This window comes from Geotrypetes seraphini, chromosome 2 (genome assembly GCF_902459505.1).
Source record: "Geotrypetes seraphini chromosome 2, aGeoSer1.1, whole genome shotgun sequence".
Classification (NCBI taxonomy): domain Eukaryota; kingdom Metazoa; phylum Chordata; class Amphibia; order Gymnophiona; family Dermophiidae; genus Geotrypetes; species Geotrypetes seraphini.
The window spans coordinates 183,106,274-183,129,276 of NC_047085.1; the positions used below are offsets into that span (position 1 = coordinate 183,106,274).

Consider the following 23,003-nt stretch of genomic DNA (forward strand, 5'->3'; position numbering starts at 1 on the left):
AAGCAAGGCTTTCATCTGTGTACGTGCTGAGCTCACTGCTCAACATGGCTATTTCCCGACGCGACGCCAGACTTGCATCGCCAGAATTTAGGTAGGTTGTTTTCATCCCCGTGGGAGTCCCGTGGGCAAGGGGGCGTCCCCGTGGGAGTCCCGTGGGTCAGGGGGGCATCCCCGTGGGAGTCCCGTGGGCCAGGGGGCGTCCCCGTGGGAGTCCCGTGGGCCAGGGGGGGAACCCGCGGGATCCCCGCGGGACCCGCGGGATCCCCGCGATCCCCGTTCCCGTGCAGACCTCTAGTTTGAGTCCCTTTGTTTTTGACCCTCAGTTTCCTCCTGCTTTGTTGTTTCCAGCTAACTGGAACCAGAACTGAGAACCCATGCCATGAGCTCATCAATTGGGGAGGGGGGGGGGTTCCTCTGTGTTATAAACATCCTTTCAAGATACACAGGTCGCCATTTCAGAAGCCTGGCTTACATCTATAAATATAAATAGTGGCATCTTCAGAAATACATTGCATGCAAGTGTAAATGATGATTTCAGAAGTCTGCTATTTACATGTGCAAATGGCCTGGGATGCATAGATTTATAGGGGGCATGGTTTGGCTCACCAACATATGTTATAATTCCCCTGTATTGCTCCATGGTGCGACCTCACCTGGAGTATTGTGTTCAATTCTGGTCTCCTTATCTCAAGAAAGATATAGCGGCACTAGAAAAGGTTCAAAGAAGAGCGACCAAGATGATAAAGGGAATGAAACTCCTCTCATATGAGGAAAGACAAAAGGTTAGGGCTCTTCTGCTTGGAAAAGAGACGACTGAGGGGAGATATGATAGAAGTCTACAAAATCCTGAGTGGAGTAGAACGGGTACAAGTGGATCGATTTTTCACTCCATCAAAAAGTATAAAGACTAGGGGACACTCGATGAAGTTACAGGGAAATAATTTTAAAACCAATAGGAGGAAACATTTTTTCACTCAGAAAATAGTTAAGCTCTGAAAAGCATTGCCAGAGGTTGTGGTAAGAGTGGATAACGTAGCTGGTTTTAAGAAAGGTTTGGACAATTTCCTGGAGGAAAAGTCCATAGTCTGTTATTGAGAAAGACATGGGGGAAGCCACTGCTTGCCCTGGATCGGTAGCATGGAATATTGATACGCCTTGGGTTTTGGCCAGGTACTAGGGACCTGGTTTGGCCACCATGAGAACGGGCTACTGGGCTTGATGGAACATTGGTCTGACCCAGTAAGGCTATTCTGATGTTTTTATGTATTTCTGCTCTGCAACAGGAATATAAGCACAGGTCAAAAAATTTCTCTGTCACGTTCAGAACGTGAACTCGCAGGCCTTGAGCATGCTCAGATGCTCAAGGCCTAGCAGAAGAGGAGGCTGATCTTCGGGCACCGGCACCAAGCACATGACATGCCGATGCCGGTGCCGAGATGAGGGTAAGAAGCGGCGGGGGGATGCCGGATCATGGCGGGGGGGTGCCCAATCGTGTCGGGGGGGGGGGGGGGGGGTGCCGGATCATGGCAGGGGGGTGCCGGATCGTGGCGGGGGGTGCCGAATCCCGGGGGGGAGGGGGGCCATCGCAGGGGGAGCCTTCGGGGGGAGCAATGCCGGTTTTCGGGGGGGGGGGGGGAAACGCATCAAAGCGAGTTTCCGTTATTTCCTATGGGGAAACTCACTTTGATAAACGAGCATTTTGGATTACGAGCATGCTCCTGGAACGGATTATGCTCGTAATCCAAGGTACCACTGTATTTTGAAAAAAAAAAAAGACAACAGTTAAAACAGCAGCAAGCATATTAGCTGAATTCAACCAGAAAGCTAGGATTTGAGCCCAAATAGAACAATCATATATGTGGATACTTTAAAAGCTCCCATGTCATTCCGCAATTGAACTTTAATCAGTGGGGTCTTTATTCGTTGTGGTATTTTACAAAAGACTAAGGCTTCATTTCTGTGGGGTAAAGCCTGGAACGCTATTCTATCACTTCTATTCAAGAATCCAGAGCAGCAGAGATGTTTTCTCCAATTCCTCCCTTTCAGGAAGCCTGCATGGAGCAGGAGGGGATGGAATGAGCCTAAAGCAGAGCAGAGAACAGTCACTTTACTCCTCAATTCAGTCCTTTTTTTCCCCTATTGTTGCTGCCCTTTGCCCACCTGTCCAACTTCACAGTTCCACTTCTATTTTTTTGTCTACAAATTAAGCCCTGCAAAAGACTAGAAGTGTAAAGTAAGGATTGTGCATTTGATATATTTCTGTGGTCCAAACAAAGCAGTTTACATATTACTTTATATACAGGTACTTTCTCTGTCCCTAGTGGTGTCACAATGGGGCAGTGGAAGATTAGGTGACTTGCCTAGGGTCTAATGTGGGAATCAAATGTAGTTCTCCAGGTTCTCAGTCCACTGCACTAACCATTAGGCTACTTCTCCACTCAGTAGAGCCTTTTGTAAAATAATGGATGAGATGTGAACATCTCAACTTATACATCTCTATTCTTACCTCTTTGCCCTTTGCAAAATGGGGTTTATTGTCTGTTCACTCTGGTAAAGTCCTTCAGGTAGGATTATATAATAGATCTCCTTAGGAACCCTACCATCATGGTCCTTGAATCAGATCCTTGAAAAATGACTATCACCTCTGTCCCTTCGGGCTGTGAAAACTGCCTCCATGGCATCCCCAGCCACATTCAGGAAGTGGATGCGTGATCAAACTAGAAACTATAACACTGCCACTGAGCCACAGGAGTAGTCCAAATCCCTTTTTTTATTATGTTCTCAGTTTAGCTCATAATCATCCATTCAAAGCACACAATTGATAGTATAGTTTAAGTGTCTTAGCTGGTTTTAAGTGGCGTGATAAGTGATCGCACCATTAAAAACCAATTAAAAATGGATTATTAAAAAAAAAAATTAGGCGCTGCTACTTGCCCTCTGGGACTGAGTCTGTGGTGTCTAGTGATGCCGAAGCTCGGAAGTGGGTTGTTTAGGGACGATGTTGGACTTTGGCATCACTAAGTATTGCTGGTCACTATTCTACAAGGACCAGTGGCGTAGTAAGGGGTGTGTGGTCTTTCTTTTCTATGGATAATTTTAGGATAGTAATGCAGTTTAGGGTGCTGAATGGGCTACATTACTATAATATTGTATATCTGGGTTTGTCTGAGACTTTTAATGATTTTTATATTGTTGTTATTGTTTACCTCGTATTTTTTGTATATTTTAGAAATTTATGTTATTATTTGTACATCGCTTAGTAATTGTGATAGGCGATTAATCAAATAACTAATAAACTTGAAACTTAAACTTGAAACTTCCATTCATTCGCTACCTACTGTCTAGAACTGACTTGTCTGTTGTCACATGCCTTGGTTTGAACGCATAATTCTTCACCTTGTAAAGTTACATTGGCTTTCAGAGATAAATATAAATCGCTGTTATTGAGTCATCAAGCACTGTATCATTTTTCCTCATGTTATTTGAAATCATTGGTATAATCCATCACGTTCTTTGCATTCTGAGAATGCCCATGTGCTTACTGTTCCTGCTTTGTGATCTTTTTCCTTTGAAGAAATATAGAACTATTTTGATTGTTGCACTAAGAGAGTGGAATCAGTTGTCAAAGGCCATAAGGCTTTTGAAGGACACTTTAGCATTTAAGAAAGCTTTATGCTATTTAAGGCAGCATATGGAGATACACTTGTATAGGACCTAATTTTTTGGTCATTTGCCCTAATTGGACTGCTTTATGTGGAACTTCTTTTTGTATTTATAGTAAGTTTGTGCATTGGGTATGTATTTTTAATTATGCATGTTTTATTGTCAAGGGTAAAGGCGAGCTATAAGTAATAAACCTGTAAACAACATATTTTTAGTCACTCTGAAAACCAAATCTGTTTGTCGATGCTACTGGCCAAACCAATAGTTTAGAATCAAACTTGATGAGCAGTAGATTTTGTTTCTTTGTTGTGTCAAGCATTTTTCAGATGACAACTACCACACAGCTTTACCTGCACCACTTCCATCGGAGCGTTCTAAGGCCACTGACTGTTCAAATGCATCCTTGGAGCACACATCATTCCCAAGCTTCTAGAAAAAAATAATTGTGACTAAGTTATTTTACATTTTGTTTTATATCTATCATATATTTAATACAAATTAAAAGAAACTGATAAACAGTCAGATGTACTTGCAGGATTTTCGTGATACAACTTGTGTTGTTGGTGAATATTAAAAGCTGTGTTGAACTCCTATCATTTCAGAAAATAGGTCTCATAGTTCTTACCTATGTAATTTGCTTGAATAAATCAAATGGCATTTGTGCCTACTTTTCTAACTGCCAAATTTTTTTTTACCTCCCTCTCGCCTTCCCCTTCGTACCTTTCTGAATCCCTGGTGGTCCATCAGTGTACTGGACAGGAGCGAGCTTTCCGCGCTCCTGTCCTGAGCCCCTCCCTTAATGGTCGCCTCGAGTTCTCGCAGCCCAGTGGTGTACCGGGCATGGTACTGAGCAGGAGTGTGGAAAGCTCGCTCCTGTCTGGTACACCGCTGGACTACCAAGGATTCAAAAAGGTACGCAGGGGAGGTGATAGGGAGGTAAAAAAAAATTGGCACAGTCGGCCAGGACAGGAGATGGGAGGTGTCCCTCCTGTCTCGACCAACCCCACCAGGCCATATGGCAGGCTCAGCGGAGGTCTGCAACAAGTCCAGGAGGAGGGTGGGTGGGTAATGAACTGAATAGAAGCCAAGACCCCCCAAAATCTCAGTTTATAGTTGAGTATATATGGTATTTTGGTTTTTGTCAGGTACTTGTGACTTGGATTGGCCTCCGTGAAGATGGACCATTGGTCTGACCCAGTAAGGCTATTCTTATGTTCTTATCTTTACCACATATTTCAATTTAGAGTAGCCCCTTACAGTAGAAAACATTAAAAAAAACCCAGAAAGCATGAAGGATGTCTATGTTGAAAGCAAATTGATCAATAAGATAACATGGCAAAAACAGACACATTTGAAAACTACCCTGGCCTCTATTGGAAGCCTGTGTAGTTTACAAAAATAAGGAATAATGTCATCCTTTTTTTTTTCCAAATTAAAAATCAACCATACTGCAGAGTTCTGAATTAACCACAGTTTCTGAAAATTCTTTTGTAGACTGCAAAATAAGACTATTTTACAATAGTCCAAAACTGAAATAACTAACTACTGCACCAATAATTGAAAAGCCTAGTCATGAAAAAAAGGCCCTTAATGAACATAATTTCCATAGAACTTCCACTTGTTCTTCTCGCATGGTAAGATTTCTGTCCAAGAGGTCTCCTAATGTTTTTAAAGTAGAAAGAATAGGATATTGTACCCTATGTAATGACAAACAATCCTCACTAAGTTTATATGGAGTAGCATTTGGTTTTATTTGAATTTAGTTTCAATTTAAATTCCCTTCTCTACTTCCTGACAATCAATATCACTCTCGAGATTTCCTTGTAATGTTTTGAGGGAACCAACGCAACAGAAATGACGATAATAATGTCATCTGCATAGTAAAGACACTGAATCAGAAGTCAAAGACTGGCCTCAACAACGAGACAGGAACACACAACAGGAAGTCTTGAGGACAAGATGTCAGAAATACAGCCAAGGTTGTATAGTTCAAAATGTCACTTTATTGATGAATATGTCCCAATAACTCAAAGAGGGGAAATTCAAATCTTAATTAGACCAAAATTCAGTTGTATTTATATAGCCATGGGACGAGAACCTCTTAGAGGTGTTACTTTTAAGGGAGATAAAATTTTTTCCAGTTAAGCATAAACCTACACAAAGACTCTTCTGCCAAGAAACATCAGACAGGGATATACATGGAAATAATAAATCTTTATAAGACAGAGTAACCAAGTCTATCTGATGACTCTTCTGATGAGTCCTGACAGGAGATGGAATTATATAACCTAAAGAGTTCAACTAACATGGAAACCACTTTGATTTTAAGAAAGAACTCTAAGAAAGGTATCATATTTGGTATGCTCTCTTAGGTGCTGCAAGATTCAAATGCCAGCATCTAGAAAATAATTTTCATTCTCATTTCATCATTTGAAAAGTGATGCCTACACAAAGCTGAATATTTGGAGCACTGCTGAGTGTGTACAAAACAGGTCACAGCACAAATAAAAAGTATTTTTAGAAGAACAAAATGTTAAATTAATGCAATGTGTACAACATAGTTTACCAATAGATAAACACCTGCCTGAATGCTGTATGTATATGGATATTTACAGGGTGAATATATATATATAATAAGTCTTCCAATCCTTGGTTTTGGTTAAAGAAGCCCAACAACCTTTGATGAACATACAACAAGGTTACCACTAGATGGTGCTCAAAGACTACCAATATGTGTCTTGAAACACATTTTCATCTGATGTTGATTTAAACATTGCAGCATGTGAAAATAACTTTGAATGTACGCTGCACTTCCCCTCAGCTAGCAAAAAAGCCGACTGTCATTTACGACAGTGCTGAGAATTAATTGTGCACATTTGAGCAGCAGGTTCTAATCAGCATGCACTTTAAGCCATACTAGCTGTCTACTGGGAGTACCAGGATGTTTCCAGGTGGCTGCCAAAGACAGTCTGGCCGCCATTACAACAAGGGCAACAGGTTTTATGGTATTTAGCTGGAACTCCCACTAGTGTAAGGTTCAAGAGGCTATATCCCAGATCTTTTTAAATTGGGACCCCACATATTTCAGTCAACCAAGTGACAATCATAGTTCAATACATCCTAGCCTTAGGGCATTGCCACCAAATGTGATGAAAAGTGCCTTGCTCACAACATCCCCACCAGAAAAACTCTAAGATATCCGCTTTGATGTAGTGTTAAGTACCACTGAAATAATTGTTTAAATCCAATTTCTACCAAATTAATCACTATGTATACTCTAAGAAACGAGCGGAAAATCCATCACCATTGAGCTTGGTTTAGTTGATGGTTCGAAAATGACTCCCGCTTATTTGTATACATGTCAGGTACAATAATGCTTTATAAATGCGAGTGATACCCCTTTCAGAGAGGTTCTCCCATACCCTGTCCCTCTAGCAATGCCCGTTTGCAAACATAGGAATAAACCTGATGGTACTGAAACTGGTCCATCAGTGCGAGGCCATAGGTTCGCATTAGCTCTTGACAAAGGGAGAACCCCACCCTCCACTAGGAATTGTCCAAAAGAGATTAGCCCATTTCTTATATCTCGCCTCAGCCCCACCCGGAGTAAAGCCTTCTGCCACCACCAAGGGAGTTTGCTTAAAACAGGAATGGTAATACCGTAGATATAATTCTAACCTATAGCTGCGAAATAAATGGATGAGCCTGTTCCACAACTACCTGAAGATCCTTCATAGGGAGCCAAGGGAGGTTGTTAAGAGAGATATTCCCCATATATCATGATTCTATATCCACCCAGGACTTGTGTCCAGTGTGCCGCCAGACTAACAGAGTGCGAAGCTGAGCCGCCATTTAATATAAACAAAAGTTGGGGACACCCATGCCCCCCTCCGCTCAAGTGGTTGAAATATCACCACCCTCTTTACTCTTGGGGGCCTACGCTTCCATATATAGTGAAATATCCTCCTGTGCAATGTATCAAAGAAACCACTAGATAGGAAAAGAGGCAATGCAGTAAAAAGATATAAAAGTTTGGGTAAGAGCATCATTTTGACTGCATGTACTCTTCCTAGCCAGGCTATTTGTTGGTGTTCCCATTTATCTAGGGTTTGCCATAGCACTGTCAGTACAGGAGGATAATTTAAGCGATACAACTCATCCAAATTGGTGGAAAATCAAATGCCCAAATATTTAATATCTTTAGCCATCCAACAAAATGGATATTGACTTTGAAGCTAGCGCTTATCCTCTGGACTCGCTATTAAATTCAGAATTACAGATTTGTTTAGATTAATCTGGAATCCCGATATTCTCCCATAATCTGATAGAATGGTTAGGATCTCGGGTAGGGACTCACGGGGTTTCCCCACAGTGAGCAGAACATTATCTGCGAAGAATAACAATTTAGTCTCCACACTTCCACTCACAATTCCTTTAATGGTCCCACTAGTGTGAATTTGTTGGGTTAGAGGCTCCATTATTAAGGTGAAACTCAATGGAGACAGGGAGCAGCCCTGCCTAGTACCCCTGGCCAACACAAAGGTGTCACAATACTGCCCATTGATTCTCAAACTGTCTAGTGGCTTAGTGTATATAGTCTTTACCCAGTTCAGGAATTGCCCTTGAATCCTCACTTTTTCTAGGGTCCCAATAATAAACAGCCATAGTGCCCTATCAAAGGCTTTGTCAGCATCAATAATCAAAATCAGTGCTGGGGCTGCCCATATTTTAACCAAATGATTTACATGCATAATCTGTCGAATATTATCAAAAGTTTGGCGCCCATGGATAAAACCAGCCTGATCGTCCCAAACTAAGGTCCCCATATACTGTTGTAAACGATAAGCTAAAATTTTTGTTTAAAGCTGTATCTAAAAATGATATGGGGGCAGTAGGAGCCACATTGTTCCGGATCCTTCTCTGGTTTAGGGATCAATGTCACCCCTGCCAACCACCACGTAGAACAGAGCTCATCCCCTGCCTGCAAGCTAGTAAACAGTTCAGTTGGAGACTTAACCTAGAGGCCCCCAAAGCATTAATAGAACTTAGTGGTATATCCATCTAAACCCGGGGCCTTTCCAAGGGATAAGGTCTTAATAGCCCACAATAATTTAGATTCCTTGATGGGTCTAGAAAGTTGCAATGATTCATGGCCACCAAATCTAGATAAGTTTTCACCTCTGACTCAGTAGGTTCCATTTGTGGGGTGTAGAGCTGCTTATAGTACTAGAAAGGACTCAACCAATTTGAGCAGATTGCCTATGTTGGACCCCGTCCAAATCAAGAACAGCTGTAATATGGTTCCTCACCTGTCTCCGTTTCAACTTATACGCCAACAACCGACTCGCTCGATTTCCCTGCTCAAAATACCTCTGATGTACCATCTGTAAATATGTATGAATGGCCTCTAGTTCTAGGTTCTGTAACTCCCCCCTCACCTGTTTTAACTGGCAAAGAATATTTTTCCCCTATAACTAATTTATGTTGGCTCTCCAAGAGCACCAATTGATGGTGGAAAGTGTCTTACTTCTGCTGATGTTCCTTTCTCCCATGGCCCTCAAGGAAATAATCCTCCCCCGCATCACCACCTTCAACCCTTCACAAAATGTACTAGGAGAAACCTCTGCAGTGGAGTTAAGTTGAATATAATCCTTTAAATTAGACTCCAACTGCTGCACATTTTGGGGATCCAAAAGAATAGTGCCATTCAAGCTCCAGTATCTCTGGCCATAAGGCCTCTGTCTGATATCAATGTCCAGCCACACTAGATAGTGATCAGACCAACTTCTAGGTTTTATATTTGCACCACTCACATGAAGCAGCATGTCCTGGGGGATCCCCCATCCATCTATCCTACAGTAAGTATCGTGGACACTCGAGTAAAACATGTAGTCCTTGGTTGTTGGATTTAAGTGATGCCAGGGGTCAACCAAATCACTCTCTCTGTACAGGGCCTGTAAACTCTTCTTATCAACTTTATCATAGGTAGCTGCATTAGCCGAATTGTCCAAGGAAGGATTCATCATCAGATTAAAGTCTCCCCCCCACCCAATATTAAATGGCCTTCCATGTGTGATTGCACTGAAGCATTTAGGTCAGCAAAGAAGGCTCCCTTATTCTGAGTTAGGAGCACAGACATTCACTAAAGTAAATAGTTTGCCTTCCAACTCCACTCTCAATAGCAAATATTTGCCAGACTTATCCCTGATGAGCTCCTGGACCTTGGGTTGGAGAGATCGTTCAAAAAAAGATACCCACTCCATTTGTTTTTATCCTTCCTATTGGAAGCCAAATATACATAAGAGTACTTCCTATGGGATAACAGATTCTTGTGTTAAACTCAGAAATGTGTCTCTTGAATGAAACCAATGTCTACTCTAAGGTGATCTGTCTCTTTGAAAAGCAGTTGACATTTGAAAGGAGGTTGAGACCTTTCACATTAAAGGTAAACAATTTTAAAGACCTACCACTCATCCCAATTCATACTAGCCACACACATAGGCACTCCACCGGCACTCTCCAGTGTTACACATTCATACTCTGCCCCTAAACCCTGCCCATCCCTTCCCTCCACAGCAAGCACTCTCCAAGTTATAATTAACCAACCCTTCCTCTCCCCATTAATGCCCCTCTTCCCACTACCCCTCCCCTCTCCTTCCCTCCCCAATCCCATCATAGAAGCCAAGCCCTCTAGAGCTACAGGAAGAAGTCCCTCTTCCCCCTCCCCCCACCCTGAGCAGTAAGAATTGTATGCCCCCCTATGTCCTAAGCAAAATAGAGCACCCTCACAGAGCTAGAAAACAGTCATCCCAGTCCAGCAAAATTGCACTGTAAATAAACCCAAACTAGGAGCTCCATATTACGTTAACTACGGGTATGTATTACCCAAATGCCCAACATGTCTGCATAATCTGGACGAAGCTGTGGCAATAGTAATTGCATTCTTCAAGTAGGCCCAGCCCCCGATGACTGGATGATTTCAGAGTGATACTGACGTCTCCGTCCCTGATGTTCCATCCAATGCCACCTCTGGGGTAGCTGAGCCCATTGGCGGGACTGCTGTTGCAGCCAATCATCCTCCATCTGTTCACTCCAAAGCTTCGCTTCATGTAACACGTCCTGAGCCTCTTGTATTGTGGTAACTTTATATGCTGTTTTAATCAGGGTAAAGGACAAACCAAAAGGATAATGGCAACGATATCTGATGTTATGGTCCAAAAGACATTTCATGACTGGTTTAAATTCCCACCTCTTGCGCAAAGTAATAGAAGATATATCAGAGAAAATCTCCACCTTAGCATCGTCTCGCTGAATGGGACCTACTTTTTTTCCATTGCTAGAATGCTCTCCTTGATAGGGAATCACAGAAAACAAGCAATCGGATCTCTTGGGCGCCCTGGTATTGCAGGCCCTATTACCCTGTGTACTCTCTCAAATTCCATTTGTGGCAGCTCCGAGTCTGGGTTTGATAGACTCAGATATTGCTCGCACACTGCCCACATGAGCTCGGTCGCCGAGCGGCCCTCTTGTGATTATGGGAGGCCCCACACCTTCAAGTTGTTTTGGCGGGCCCTGTTTTCACCAACCTCCAATTTTGCAAGGAGACTATCTTGTTTAGTATCTAGCTGTTCACACCTTTTCTGCAGCTCAATCAAGTTACCATCATGGTTAATGATTTTTTCCTCAAAGTTATTCAATCACTGGCCCATATCCTTGACCGTCTTACGCAAGCCATTGAAATCATTATGCAGATCATGGTGCATAGTTTGCATCGTAGTTTTCGGTTCATTTATCCACTCACGTAGTTCTGCTTGCGAAGCCGGCCTAGATTTGTCATCGGTAGACTCACATTTTCCATCAGGCTCCCATCTCCCACTAGCAGTGATGCCTCGTGGCGCAGGGCTGCAGTTTCCGCAGGGTGCACTTGGAAGGTGAATGCCTTCAAATCGGGCCATTTTTTCTTGCTGGTCATCTTTATCTGGTGTAACTGGTCTCCGAGGTAGCTTTTACACAAACTTTACTCAGGGCAATATCGTTTATAATCGCTGAATTACTCAGGGTAGCGAGGAGCTCGAAAATCAGGCTACCATCCTACCGATGCCATCACCGGAAGCCTCTGAGAAAAGGAATACTTAAATCACAAAGGGCCAGATTCTGCAACCGGCACCGGTATCAATCACGGTCACGTTAAACCAGGGGTCTCAAAGTCCCTCCTTGAGGGCCACAATCCAGTTGGGTTTTCAATGAATATTCATTGGGGAAATCCTGAAAACTCGACTGGATTGCGGCCCTTAAGGAGGGACTTTGAGATCCCCGCGTTAAACATAGGCACCAGAAATGTAGGCCAAACTTTTGAAGGCCTACATTTCCATCACCTATGTTTTCTGTGAATCGCAGCTATAGAGGTGCATAAGGACACCTAAGGCCATTTCTGTCATTAGCAAAGCCTTCTTCGACCTTAGGTGCTTCCATAGCTGTGATTAGGGCACTGTTTCAGGAGGTGCAGACAGGCGGCTAATTTTTTTTGTTTTCGGGACTTTTAATGTAGGTTTGGTCACTTTAAGTTAGGTGGTGGTGCGGTACCTACCGCCGCCTAACTTAAAGTGCCGTTTGTAGAATCAGTACCAAAATGACCAAAAATGGGATTTTTAAAAATGCATTTTTATGAAACAAATAAAAGCCAATAGGATCAAAACATTGGATCTAACTTCAGTTATCATGGGAAAGCAAGGCAATGTTAATTGTTGATACATCTGGGAAGCCATGCATTCAGTCAATGAAACCCGTTCACTCGGAACCAAAGCATGCATATAGGCAGAGTCTTGACACAAATTAATACTTGGCAATGGCAGATGCTCTCTAGCTCCATAGTCATGGGGGCTGCTTTCAAGACATCCCCAGCCCTGGCCTGGCCCAATCAGTCAAAGCCGGGTTCAGAACTTTCCTATAAGGCAGAATGGAGCATCGCCAACTGAGCAACTATAAAAGGTCCAAGTTTCTAAGCACAGAACTCAAACTATGAGTGAAACAAACAAAGATGATCTTTATACAATCATTAATTTAACAAATACAAGCTATGTCTTAAACTAAAAAAACATTTTAAAAAAAATTTACCTTTTGTGCAGAGGCTGCTCTCCTTTCCTGTTTTGCTTTCATTTCTGCTAGAAGTCCACTACCCATCACCTGAACACCATATTTGTGCCCAGTCTGTGGGCTGCTTTTGCTGTCCTCTTGCTGTTGATTCTCTTCCATGGGATCGGGTGTTTTTAACTCTTCTGATCTTTCAGTGGTGGTGGTGGTATTAGTGCTGTTGTTGCCAGGGCCAGTATGTATGACAGAGTCACCACCAGTGCCAACACAGCTACCACTGGCATGATCGGCAGTCTTCACCTCCTTCTTTACAGCATCCGGAGCTGGACTTTTGATGGAAGCCTTGGGAGAGGAGGGCTCCTCGGTAATGACAGTCTGAGGGCGCTCAGATTTGGACCTAGATTTGATCAAATTGAGAAACCCACTTTTTCTAGAGTCACGCCTCTTCTTTTCCTCACCTTCACTGGCCTCAAGCAATTCTGAACATTTCGGGGGGTATTTTCTAGGACAGACAGACAGGATTTCTCATTGAATCAAGGTACCAAAATAATCACTTTAGTTTCATGTTAAGCAACATCGAAAAGCATACCATATAAAAAGAAATGTACAATCAGTGTCAGAAGATTTATATTTAGAATGACAGAATAGTTCAATTGCTCATCAGTGGCGTAGCGAGGATGAGAGGCGCCTGGAGCGGTGGTGCCCCTCCCCCACCTTCTTCTCCACCCGTCCCCATCTGTTCCTTCCCCGTCCCCTCCTGCCACGCACACTCATTCCCCTGTACCTCTTTAACAGTCGCAGCGTGAGCAGCAATACCAAATTGCTGCTTGGGCCAGCATCGGCTCTTCCTCTGGTGTCACTTCCTAGGCGCAGATCCAGGAAGTGACATCAGAAGAAGAGCCAATGCTGGCACGAGCAGCAGGTTGAGTTTGCTGCTCATGCTGCAAATGTTAAAGAGATACAAGGGAAGGGAGTCTGGGGCCACAAGACTCATGATTTCCTGTAGCTGCTCAAAGGCAGATTCTGTGGCCAAGGTTTGAAAAATTCTTCAGCAGTTTTAAGTTCAATATATTTATTATTTATACAATCATATAATAGAAAACTGAACACATGACAGAGTTGTACATATTAATAACAAGCAAAGAACAGTCAATAACAACCAGATTACAGTCTAGACCAATATTATTAAATTACGGATTTCTGATGAAAATGTATGCAAAAATTTATTGTTATCTATGGCCAATATGGACTGAACTCTACCATTGATGGTCCTTCCGCCAAGTTATTGAAATGTTTTTTACCGATAGCCTTAAAGCTTATATTAACCAACTGGAAAAATGCTGATAAACTTACCATATTTTTCACTCCATAAGACGCACTTTTTTCCCACCCAAAAGTAGGTGGAAATCTCGGTGCGTCTTATGTAGCGAAGGTACAAAAAAATGTACCCTCTCCGTACCATTTAAAAACACCCCTCTCTCCAATGCACCTTTTTAAAACACCCCACTCGCTGCACCTTTTTAAAACCCCAACCTCCACCCCCCCCGTGGCAACTTATCGCAAATAACCTGGTGTTCCAATGTGATCTCTCCCTCGCTAGCTGCGACTCGCGAGAACTGATCGCAGCCATTTAGAAAGCAGCGGGAGCACGGAAAGCTTTGCTCCTGACCTCTGCGCCGCTGGCTGGGAAATAAGAGGAGACAGTTAGCTAGAGAGGAAGGGATTTTAAAAGGTATCGGGGATTGGGGGATGTTTAAAATGCCAGGATAGCCGTCTAGGGAGGGGGGGAGAGATTTTAAAAGGTACTGGGAAGTACGTAGGGGTTTGGGGGTATGATTTAAGGTACTGGGGGGTATGTGGTGGGTATGGGGGGATGATTTAGGATACGTGAGGGGTATAGAGCCTGCATGCCTGCCACTAGGCCAGCCTGCCTGCCACTAGGCCTGCCTGCCCTGTCCCTGTCTACCACTAGACCACCAGAGGGGGGAAAAGGTACAGAGCCTGGCAGGGAGTGGGGACAGGGTACAGAGCCTGACAATGAGTATGGGATTGGGTACAGAGCCTGGCAGGGAGAATTTGGTTCAGAATGTTTTTTTTCTTGTTTTCCTCCTCTAAATCTATGGTGCGTCTTATGGTCAGGTGCATCTTATGGAGCGAAAAATTTGGTATCTCACACTTTATGGTGGCATAATGTTTGTGTGATCATGTGTTATGAAAGATGCTTTACTGAAAAACATATCAAAATATACCACTGTAGACTCGGGCTAGAACAACGTTAAACAGTGTTTTGTTGCTGCTAATGGAAAGCCTCAGCCCCACCACTCCACCGCTAGTTAAGAATTTCAAATGCGGGAAGATTTATGCAGGAACTCATCATCGGCTGCCAATAGCGTGTTTTATCAAACCAATTTTCCTATGTATATATGTTTTAATACTTATATAGTAAATATTTTCGATTATCATGTTTTTAAAGCTTGTACTTAGCTCATTCAATTACAGCCAATATCCAGGAGTGGAACCCGACATGCATGTTTCGCACCATAGACTAGTGCTGTGTCAAGGGTCTCCCAGAAACGCTCATGTCATCCGACTCCACTAGTTAAAGGAGTAAAAGATAACTAGTGGAGTCGGATGACATGAGCGTTTCTGGGAGACCCTTGACACAGCACTAGTCTATGGTGCGAAACATGCATGTCGGGTTCCACTCCTGGATATTGGCTGTAATTGAATGAGCTAAGTACAAGCTTTAAAAACATGATAATCGAAAATATTTACTATATAAGTATTAAAACATATATACATAGGAAAATTGGTTTGATAAAACACGCTATTGGCAGCCGATGATGAGTTCCTGCATAAATCTTCCCGCATTTGAAATTCTTAACTAGCGGTGGAGTGGTGGGGCTGAGGCTTTCCATTAGCAGCAACAAAACACTGTTTAACGTTGTTCTAGCCCGAGTCTACAGTGGTATATTTTGACTTGTTTGAATGACCTGGGCTTTCATCATTATTTTGCTTTAATCTAAGCCATTTATTTTTGGTTACTGAAAAACATAGTCATATTCATGAAGATATATGGAAACCATTAACCACCTTTTGTGAAATGATGTCCTGCTCAGCAGTTTTTAAGATTCAGTGATGATACATTTGCTTATATTTGCATAGGAGTTTCTCTTAACATGCAAGCTTTTGTTTTAATTGAAAATTCATTTTTGAAATAACACTTCATTCCAACTTTTGTTGTGTACCTGATTTTCTTCTTTTTAGTATTTCTTTCCTTTCCTCATCACTTATTTTCAATGTACTATTTTGCCCATCTGTTTGTCTCTATTATCACATCTTCTTTCCCTTCCAAATGTGCTTCTATTTCTCTTGCTGCCCTTAGTTTCTCCTTCCTTTTCTACCAGTATCTCTACTCGGTTTTCTAATTACAATACTTTATCACAAAATTGAAGAAAAGGAAAGGTGAAATACATAAAAAACAAAAAAGAAAAAGAAAACAAAAGAAAACCTGTAAGCAAAATTTGCAGCTCCTTTGGATCCTATAACACAAGAGAAACATCCCTATGCTTAAAACAATACTTATAAGGGAATTTTTAGACAAAAGAAATCTCCCGGGCTTGGGACAGCATAGCTAAAAAGGCCTTAAATCTCAATTAAGTGGCCTTGGAAAAGTCTGAAATTACATACACCTTTGTGACCCAAAAAGGTGCTGCCTTTAAATTTAAAGCTGATAATCTAATTTTTATTCTTTCTATTCACTTGCAGCCTCCTACACCATCCTTTCCAGTCTACTTATCTTTCTCATTTGCATCTTCCTCTGTTTAGTCCTATTTCTTTCAAACCACTTTATTCCTATCCTACTTTTGGGTTGTCTCCCTTACTGTGCTAACCACCTCCTTCCAGCACCCTGCCATCTACTTCTGATACGCTTGCCCCACGCTTCTACTCCATATTATTTCCCATCTACCTTATATCCATACATAATCTACTTAGGGTTACTATATTTTTCTCTAGGAAACCCTGGACACATTCCGCCTCCAGCACCACCCTGTTCTGCCCCAATTCCGTCCTGGCCTCCAACCGTACCTCATTCCACCCCAAGCCCCACCTCCACAAAGCCTCCTCTCTTCTTCCGGACGAACTCCAGCCGCATTAGGAGGGCCTGGAGCATGCAAGGATGTGTGTGACATCATCCACTCATGCTCAGAGGCCCTCCAGATGCAGCTGGAGTTGGGACTATGCAAAACACAGACAATTGCTGGGTTTTGGAAAGTCCATCTGGGAGCCCGTACAGTCCACTAAAAAGAAGACATGGCACAAGGTGTAGAAGTAGAAGGGACGCTGGGAAGCAGTGATCACAACATGATCTCCTTCAAACTGGACATGGGGGCGAAACATCGATCCAGAATGATGGCCATGGCACTGAACTTCCGAAAAGGGGATTACAAAGGGATGAGACTCATGGTGGGGAAGATTAAAAATGCTACAGGACACAGTCACCAAGGTGCAAAATCTATATATACCGCATATCAACAAGGGATCCAAGAGGAAAAAGAACAAGGAACCGGCATGGTTTCCTGTAGCGGTGAAAGAAGTGATCAGAGACAAGAAAACTTCGTTTAAGGAATGGAAAAGGTCAAAAATGGTCGAAAACTGAAAAAAGCACAAATATCATCAAAGCAGGTGCCATAAGGCAGTGAGAAGTGCCAAAAGAGACTATGAGGAACAAATAGCCTCCTTGAGGAGGCAAAACAAGCCGTTCTTTCGATATATTAAGGGGAAACGACCCGCGAAGGAAGCGGTGGGGCCATTAGATGACCAAGGAATAAAGGGAATGCTAAAGGAGGACAAAGCCATCACCGACAAACTAAACTCATTTTTTGCGTCTGTATTTACCGAAGAGGATATACACAACATACCGGAAGCCGACAGGCTATACGCAGGAAACGAAGAAGGGAAACTGATTGGTCTGACGATCAGTCTAGAAGAGGTATGCAGGCAGCTTGATAGGCTTAAAAGTGATAAAACCCCTGAACCGGATGGCATTCATCCGAGGGTAATCAAGGAACTGAAAGGGATTATAGCTGAACTGCTTCAACTAATAACCAATCTGTCGATAAAATTGGGAAGAATTCCGGAAGACAGGAAAGTGGCAAATGATATACCGATCTTCAAGAAAGGTTCGAGGGGAGATCCAGGAAACTACAGACCGGTGAGTCTGACCTCGGGACCGGGAAAGATGGTAGAGGCGCTGATAAAGGACCGCATCATTGACCACTTTGACGGACATAATCTGATGAGGACCAGCCAGCATGGCTTCAGCAAAGGAAGATCTTGCTTGACAAACTTGCTATACTTTTTCAAGGGAGTTAACAGGCAGATAGACAAGGTGACTCGGTTGAAATTGTAAATCTGGATTTTCAAAAGGCGTTCGACAAGGTCCCGCATGAACGACTACTTCGAAAAATTGCGAGCCATGGAATCGAGGGTGAAATACTCACGTGGATTAAAAACTGGCTGGCTGATAGGAAACAGAGAGTGGGGGTAAATAGACAATACTCATACTGGAAAAGCGTCACGAGTGGAATGCCACAGGGTTCAGTACTTGGACCTGTGCTCTTCAACATATATATAAACGACCTGGAAATTGGTACGACGAGTGAGATGATTAAATTTGCAGACAATATGAAGTTATTCAGAGTAGTGAAGATGCAGAAGGATTGTGAAGACCTGCAACATGACAAACATGCTTGAGAAATGGGCCGCAACATGGCAAATGAGGTTTAACGTGGATAAGTGTAAGGTGATGCATGTCGTAACAAAAATCTTATTCACGAATACAGGATGTCCGGTGCAGTACTCGGAGAGACCCCCCATGTAAGAGACTTGGGAATTCTGATCGACAAGTCGATGAAGCCGTCTGCAGAATGTGCAGCGGCGGCAAAAAGGGCAATCAGAATGCTAGGAATGATTAAGAAGGGGATCATGAACAGATCGGAGGTTATGCTGCTGTACCGGGCCATGGAACGCCCCCAACTGGAATACTGCGTCCAGTACTGGTCGCTGTACTCGAAGAAGGACACAGTACTACTCAAAAGGGTCCAGAGAAGAGCGACTAAAATGGTTAAGGGGCTGGAGAAGTTGTCATACAGTGAGAGATTAGAGAAACGGGGCCTCTTCTCCCTTGAAAAGAGGAGACTGAGAGGAGACATGATCGAAGCTTTCAAGATAATGAAGGGAATAGACTTAGTAGATAAAGACAGGTTTTTCACCCTCTCCAAGGTAGGTAGAATGAGAGGGCATAGATTCCATAAACGTAAGGAAGTTCTTCTTCACCCAGAGAGTGGTGGAAAACTGGAACGCTCTTCCAGAGGCTGTTATAGGGGAAACACCCTCTAGGGTTTCAAGACAAAGCTAGACAAGTTCCTGCTAAACCAGAACGTAAGCAGGTAAGGGTAGACTCAGTTAAGGCACTGGTCTTTGACCTAAGGGCCGCCGCGGGAGCGGACTGGGCACGATGGACCACTGATCTGATCCAGCAGTGACAATTCTTATGTTCTTATGTGTGGTAACCCTAGACCTACTCCCCCATGCCACGCCATCCTCGACCTTCTTACTAATTTGTCTACATCGACTGATGATGTGCATGCCTCTATTTACAGTAAGCAGGGTGGTTTCTATAATTGTTCTATGTTACTGCAGTCTAGCATTACAACACAAAATGTACACCATTGCGTATGTCTAGTAGCACTAAAGAAATGTCTGTTGACATCTGGATGCTTATCATAAACACACAGCTCTGTAGCACCATGCCAGCAGAAACAGGTAAATATCAAGATGAGGGAAGATGGCTTGATGTGGGAAGTAGTAGACAGAATGGGAAAAGAGCTATGGTTGAGCTGATATTACAGCATTGGAAGATGGAGGAATAGTAGGAGCAGTGAGAGAAAGGCAATCTGGTGTGGATGTTGAAGTCCTCATGTTATTCACATCATCTGGAGTGTCTACTCTTACTCTATACTGTGACAAACTTTCAAGGGTTATCCTCTCTTTGTAAGATTAGGAGGAAAAAACAATGCAGCTACACTGGATTTAAATTCTATAGTCATATACTATACACAGTATACTGGAATATAAACCAAACTTTTTGTGTCAAAAAGTGGTCTAAGAATGGGATCTAAGTTTATATTCGAGCTCCCCACTGACGGGCACTTTTCTATCCACTCTCCCCCCTCCCCTTCTGACCATCAGTGTGCTGCTGCTGTCCCTTATTCCTTCTGACCATCGGCATACTGCTGCTGTCCCTCCTTTCCCCATTGCTTGCTGCGGCTCCCCTTTGTTCACTCCTCTGTCCTCTAGATGACTGGTGCAGCTGCCACCCCCCCCCCCCCCGAATGGCATCACACTTACCTGTGCAGAGCAAGTTGCCATTGATCCTCCATGTTCGGCTGGTGAAAGTCTTGAGCATCTGCACATGCTCAAAGCCTGCTGTCTCTGAAATTCTCAAGAGAGGGCAGGAGCTGGTAGGCCTTGAACAAGTGTAGAAGCTCAAGGCCCTGCATTGGCCCAATGCAGAGCATCACTGGCAGCTTTTTTAGTGCAGGTAAGCATGATGTCTGTTGAGGAACTTACACCAATATATGACAGCAACATTGGTCATTTTAGGAGAGGGGGTGTGGAAGGAAGGACATCTGCATGCCAACGGTCATTAAGGAGGAGGAGGGACACTAGCACCATGGTCATTGGGGGAAGGGAGAGGAAGGACAACAGTATTAGTCATCAGGTGTGGTGGTGGTGGGACAGAGGGAAGGAAAGAAGCATGCTAATCTAATCTAATCTAAACCTTAAGTTTATATACCGCATCATCTGCATGAGAATGGAGCTTGACACGGTTTACAAGAACTTAAAATAGTGGGTAGAGAAGAAGAAAAAGGATTACATGAACTTATGTGTAGAAGGGGGGAGAGAAAGGGGGCAAGGATAGAGCTACAATTTGCTGAAAAGCCAGGTTTTCAGTTGTTTGCGGAATAACTGAAGGGAGCTCAGGTTCCGCAGCGGGGTGGTGAGGTCGTTCCAAAGACCTGTGATTTTGAAGAGAAGGGATTTTCCCAGTTTGCCTGAATAGTGGATGCCGCGTGGAGAGGGGAAGGCTAGTTTAAGCCTTTGGGCAGTTCTGGAGGAGTCGGGACTGGAGGAGTTGAAAGACAGTGGGATAAGAGGAGGCAGGATTCCGTGAATGATCTTGAAAGCCAGGCAGGAACATTTGAAATGGATTCTGGAGATTATTGGGAGCCAATGAAGTTTGGCAAGGAGTGGGGAGGCATGGTCAGACTTGCGTTTTGAGAAGATCAGTTTGGCTGCAGTATTCTGGATTAGCTGGAGTCTTAGAATACTTTTTTTGGTAGATTTAAGTAGATGGCGTTGCAGTAATCTAGTTTGGAGAGGATGATGGATTGGACAAGGATGGCAAAGTGTTGTTGGCTGAAGTAGGATCTAGCTTTCCTCAGCATGTGAAGGCTGAAAAAGCATGATTTTGCCAAGAAGTTGAGGTGGTCATTGAGGGAGAGAGAGGAATCGATAGTGATACCAAGGACCTTGCATGAGAACTCGAGCTGTAGTGTATCACCTGTGAGTAGTGTGAAAAGTGTGGGCAGGTGTTCGAATTTTGGGCCGAGCCAGAGTAGTTTTGTTTTAGATTCGTTTAGTTTCATCTGTACCGAGAGGGACCAGGCACGGAGTCTCATTATGCAAGCTGTAATGTTTTCATGGAGGTTGGTGAGGTTCTGGTCAGTCTCAAGGAGGACAAGGATGTCATCTGCATAAGTGTAGATTGTTTCCAGGGGGGATAGTTGAAAGAGTTTCAGGGAGGACATGTAGATGTTAAAGAGAATAGGGGAAAGGGGTGATCATTGAGGGACACCGCAAGATGGAGTCCAAGGAGTGGACATGGTGCCATTTGTGTTGACGGTGTAGGAACGGGAGCTTAAGAAGTTTGAGAACCACATTAGGACGGTGGAGTCGATTCCAATCTCGGAAAGTTGGTAAAGTAGTATGTCGTGATGGACGACATCAAAAGCTGATGGTCATCTGGGGGCAGGGGGGGGACACTAGTGCCAATCGTGGGGGTATGGTGGAGAACAGAAGCCTCGGTCATCTTAGAGGGGCTGGACAGGGGATGGTAATGTGGGTAGAGAAAAGTAGCACAGATTGTATTTGGGATGGAAGGGAGTGGAGAACAGTAGTGCCGGTCATTTTTTTTTTTTTTTTTTTGGGGGGGGAGGAAAGCTCTGGTCAAGGGGGAAGGGAAAAGACAGCAGCATTAGTTATTGGGAGAGGAGGGGGGAAGTACAGCAGCTGCATGAGAACAGAAGCCTCGGTCATCTTAGAGGGGCTGGACAGGGGATGGTAATGTGGGTAGAGAAAAGTAGCACAGATTGTATTTGGGATGGAAGGGAGTGGAGAACAGTAGTGCCAGTCATTTTTTTTTTTTTTTTTGGGGGGGGGAGGAAAGCGCTGGTCAAGGGGGAAGGGAAAAGACAGCAGCATTAGTTATTGGGAGAGGAGGGGGGAAGTACAGCAGCTGCATCAGTCATTGGGAGAAGGGAGGGAAGGACAACAATTAATAAATGTTTTAATTATGGCAGAAACTTCTAGTCTTTGTAGATTGTCTCCATGATGACCCAAACATCTAACCTTGGTTACAATTTGAGTAAGCCTTCCCCCCCCCTTTTTTGGGGGGGATAAAGGTTACCTTGGTCTATATTCAGGTCAATTTATTTTTGAGCATATACAGTAATATTACAGCTCAGTAAATCAGTGTGGGTCGTACACAAAATTGATAAGATAGTAACATTTCATATTTGAAACATCCTATATCTGATAATGGATGAGGAAGCCACTGTCATTTTATTGAACCCTTATGTGTTAGTTTCAAAGTGCCCAATAATCCCAATTTTAAATGTTTAGAATTCTTGTGTGCTCCTAAAGTTTTCTTTAAATATTTTCATTGAGTATGATTTTTCTTTGAGAAATCTTCACCTAAATTGTCACTATTTCCTGTAATATTTTACACTAAGGGCCTCTTTTATTAAACTGCGCTAGCAGTTTTCTAGCGCGAGGAGCTGCGCTAAATAGCCTGCGCTGATCCCGACTCTCATAGACACAGAGGCCGGGACATAGAAAAAGTAGAGCTGCGGCCCCGCGAGGCCAGGCAGCCTGACAAAAAACGGTAGCCCGGTGGAATAAAG

The 23,003-nt window shown here is 43.4% G+C and overlaps 1 protein-coding gene across 6 annotated transcripts in view; it reads right to left on the bottom strand.

Moving 5' to 3' along the window:
- The window catches only part of CARMIL1 (capping protein regulator and myosin 1 linker 1), a 476,507-nt gene that overhangs the window by 23,942 nt on the left and 429,562 nt on the right, over positions 1-23,003 (bottom strand). For 5 of the 6 annotated variants that reach the window (XM_033934492.1, XM_033934488.1, XM_033934487.1 and 2 more), the window contains exons 33-34: positions 12,778-13,255; positions 4,014-4,092 (exon numbers count right to left, since the gene is read on the bottom strand). In XM_033934492.1, coding sequence (XP_033790383.1) covers positions 4,014-4,092; positions 12,778-13,255 — 557 coding nt within the window. The remainder of the gene's footprint in view (positions 1-4,013; positions 4,093-12,777; positions 13,256-23,003) is intronic. The other variant, XM_033934489.1, reaches the window with a different exon arrangement.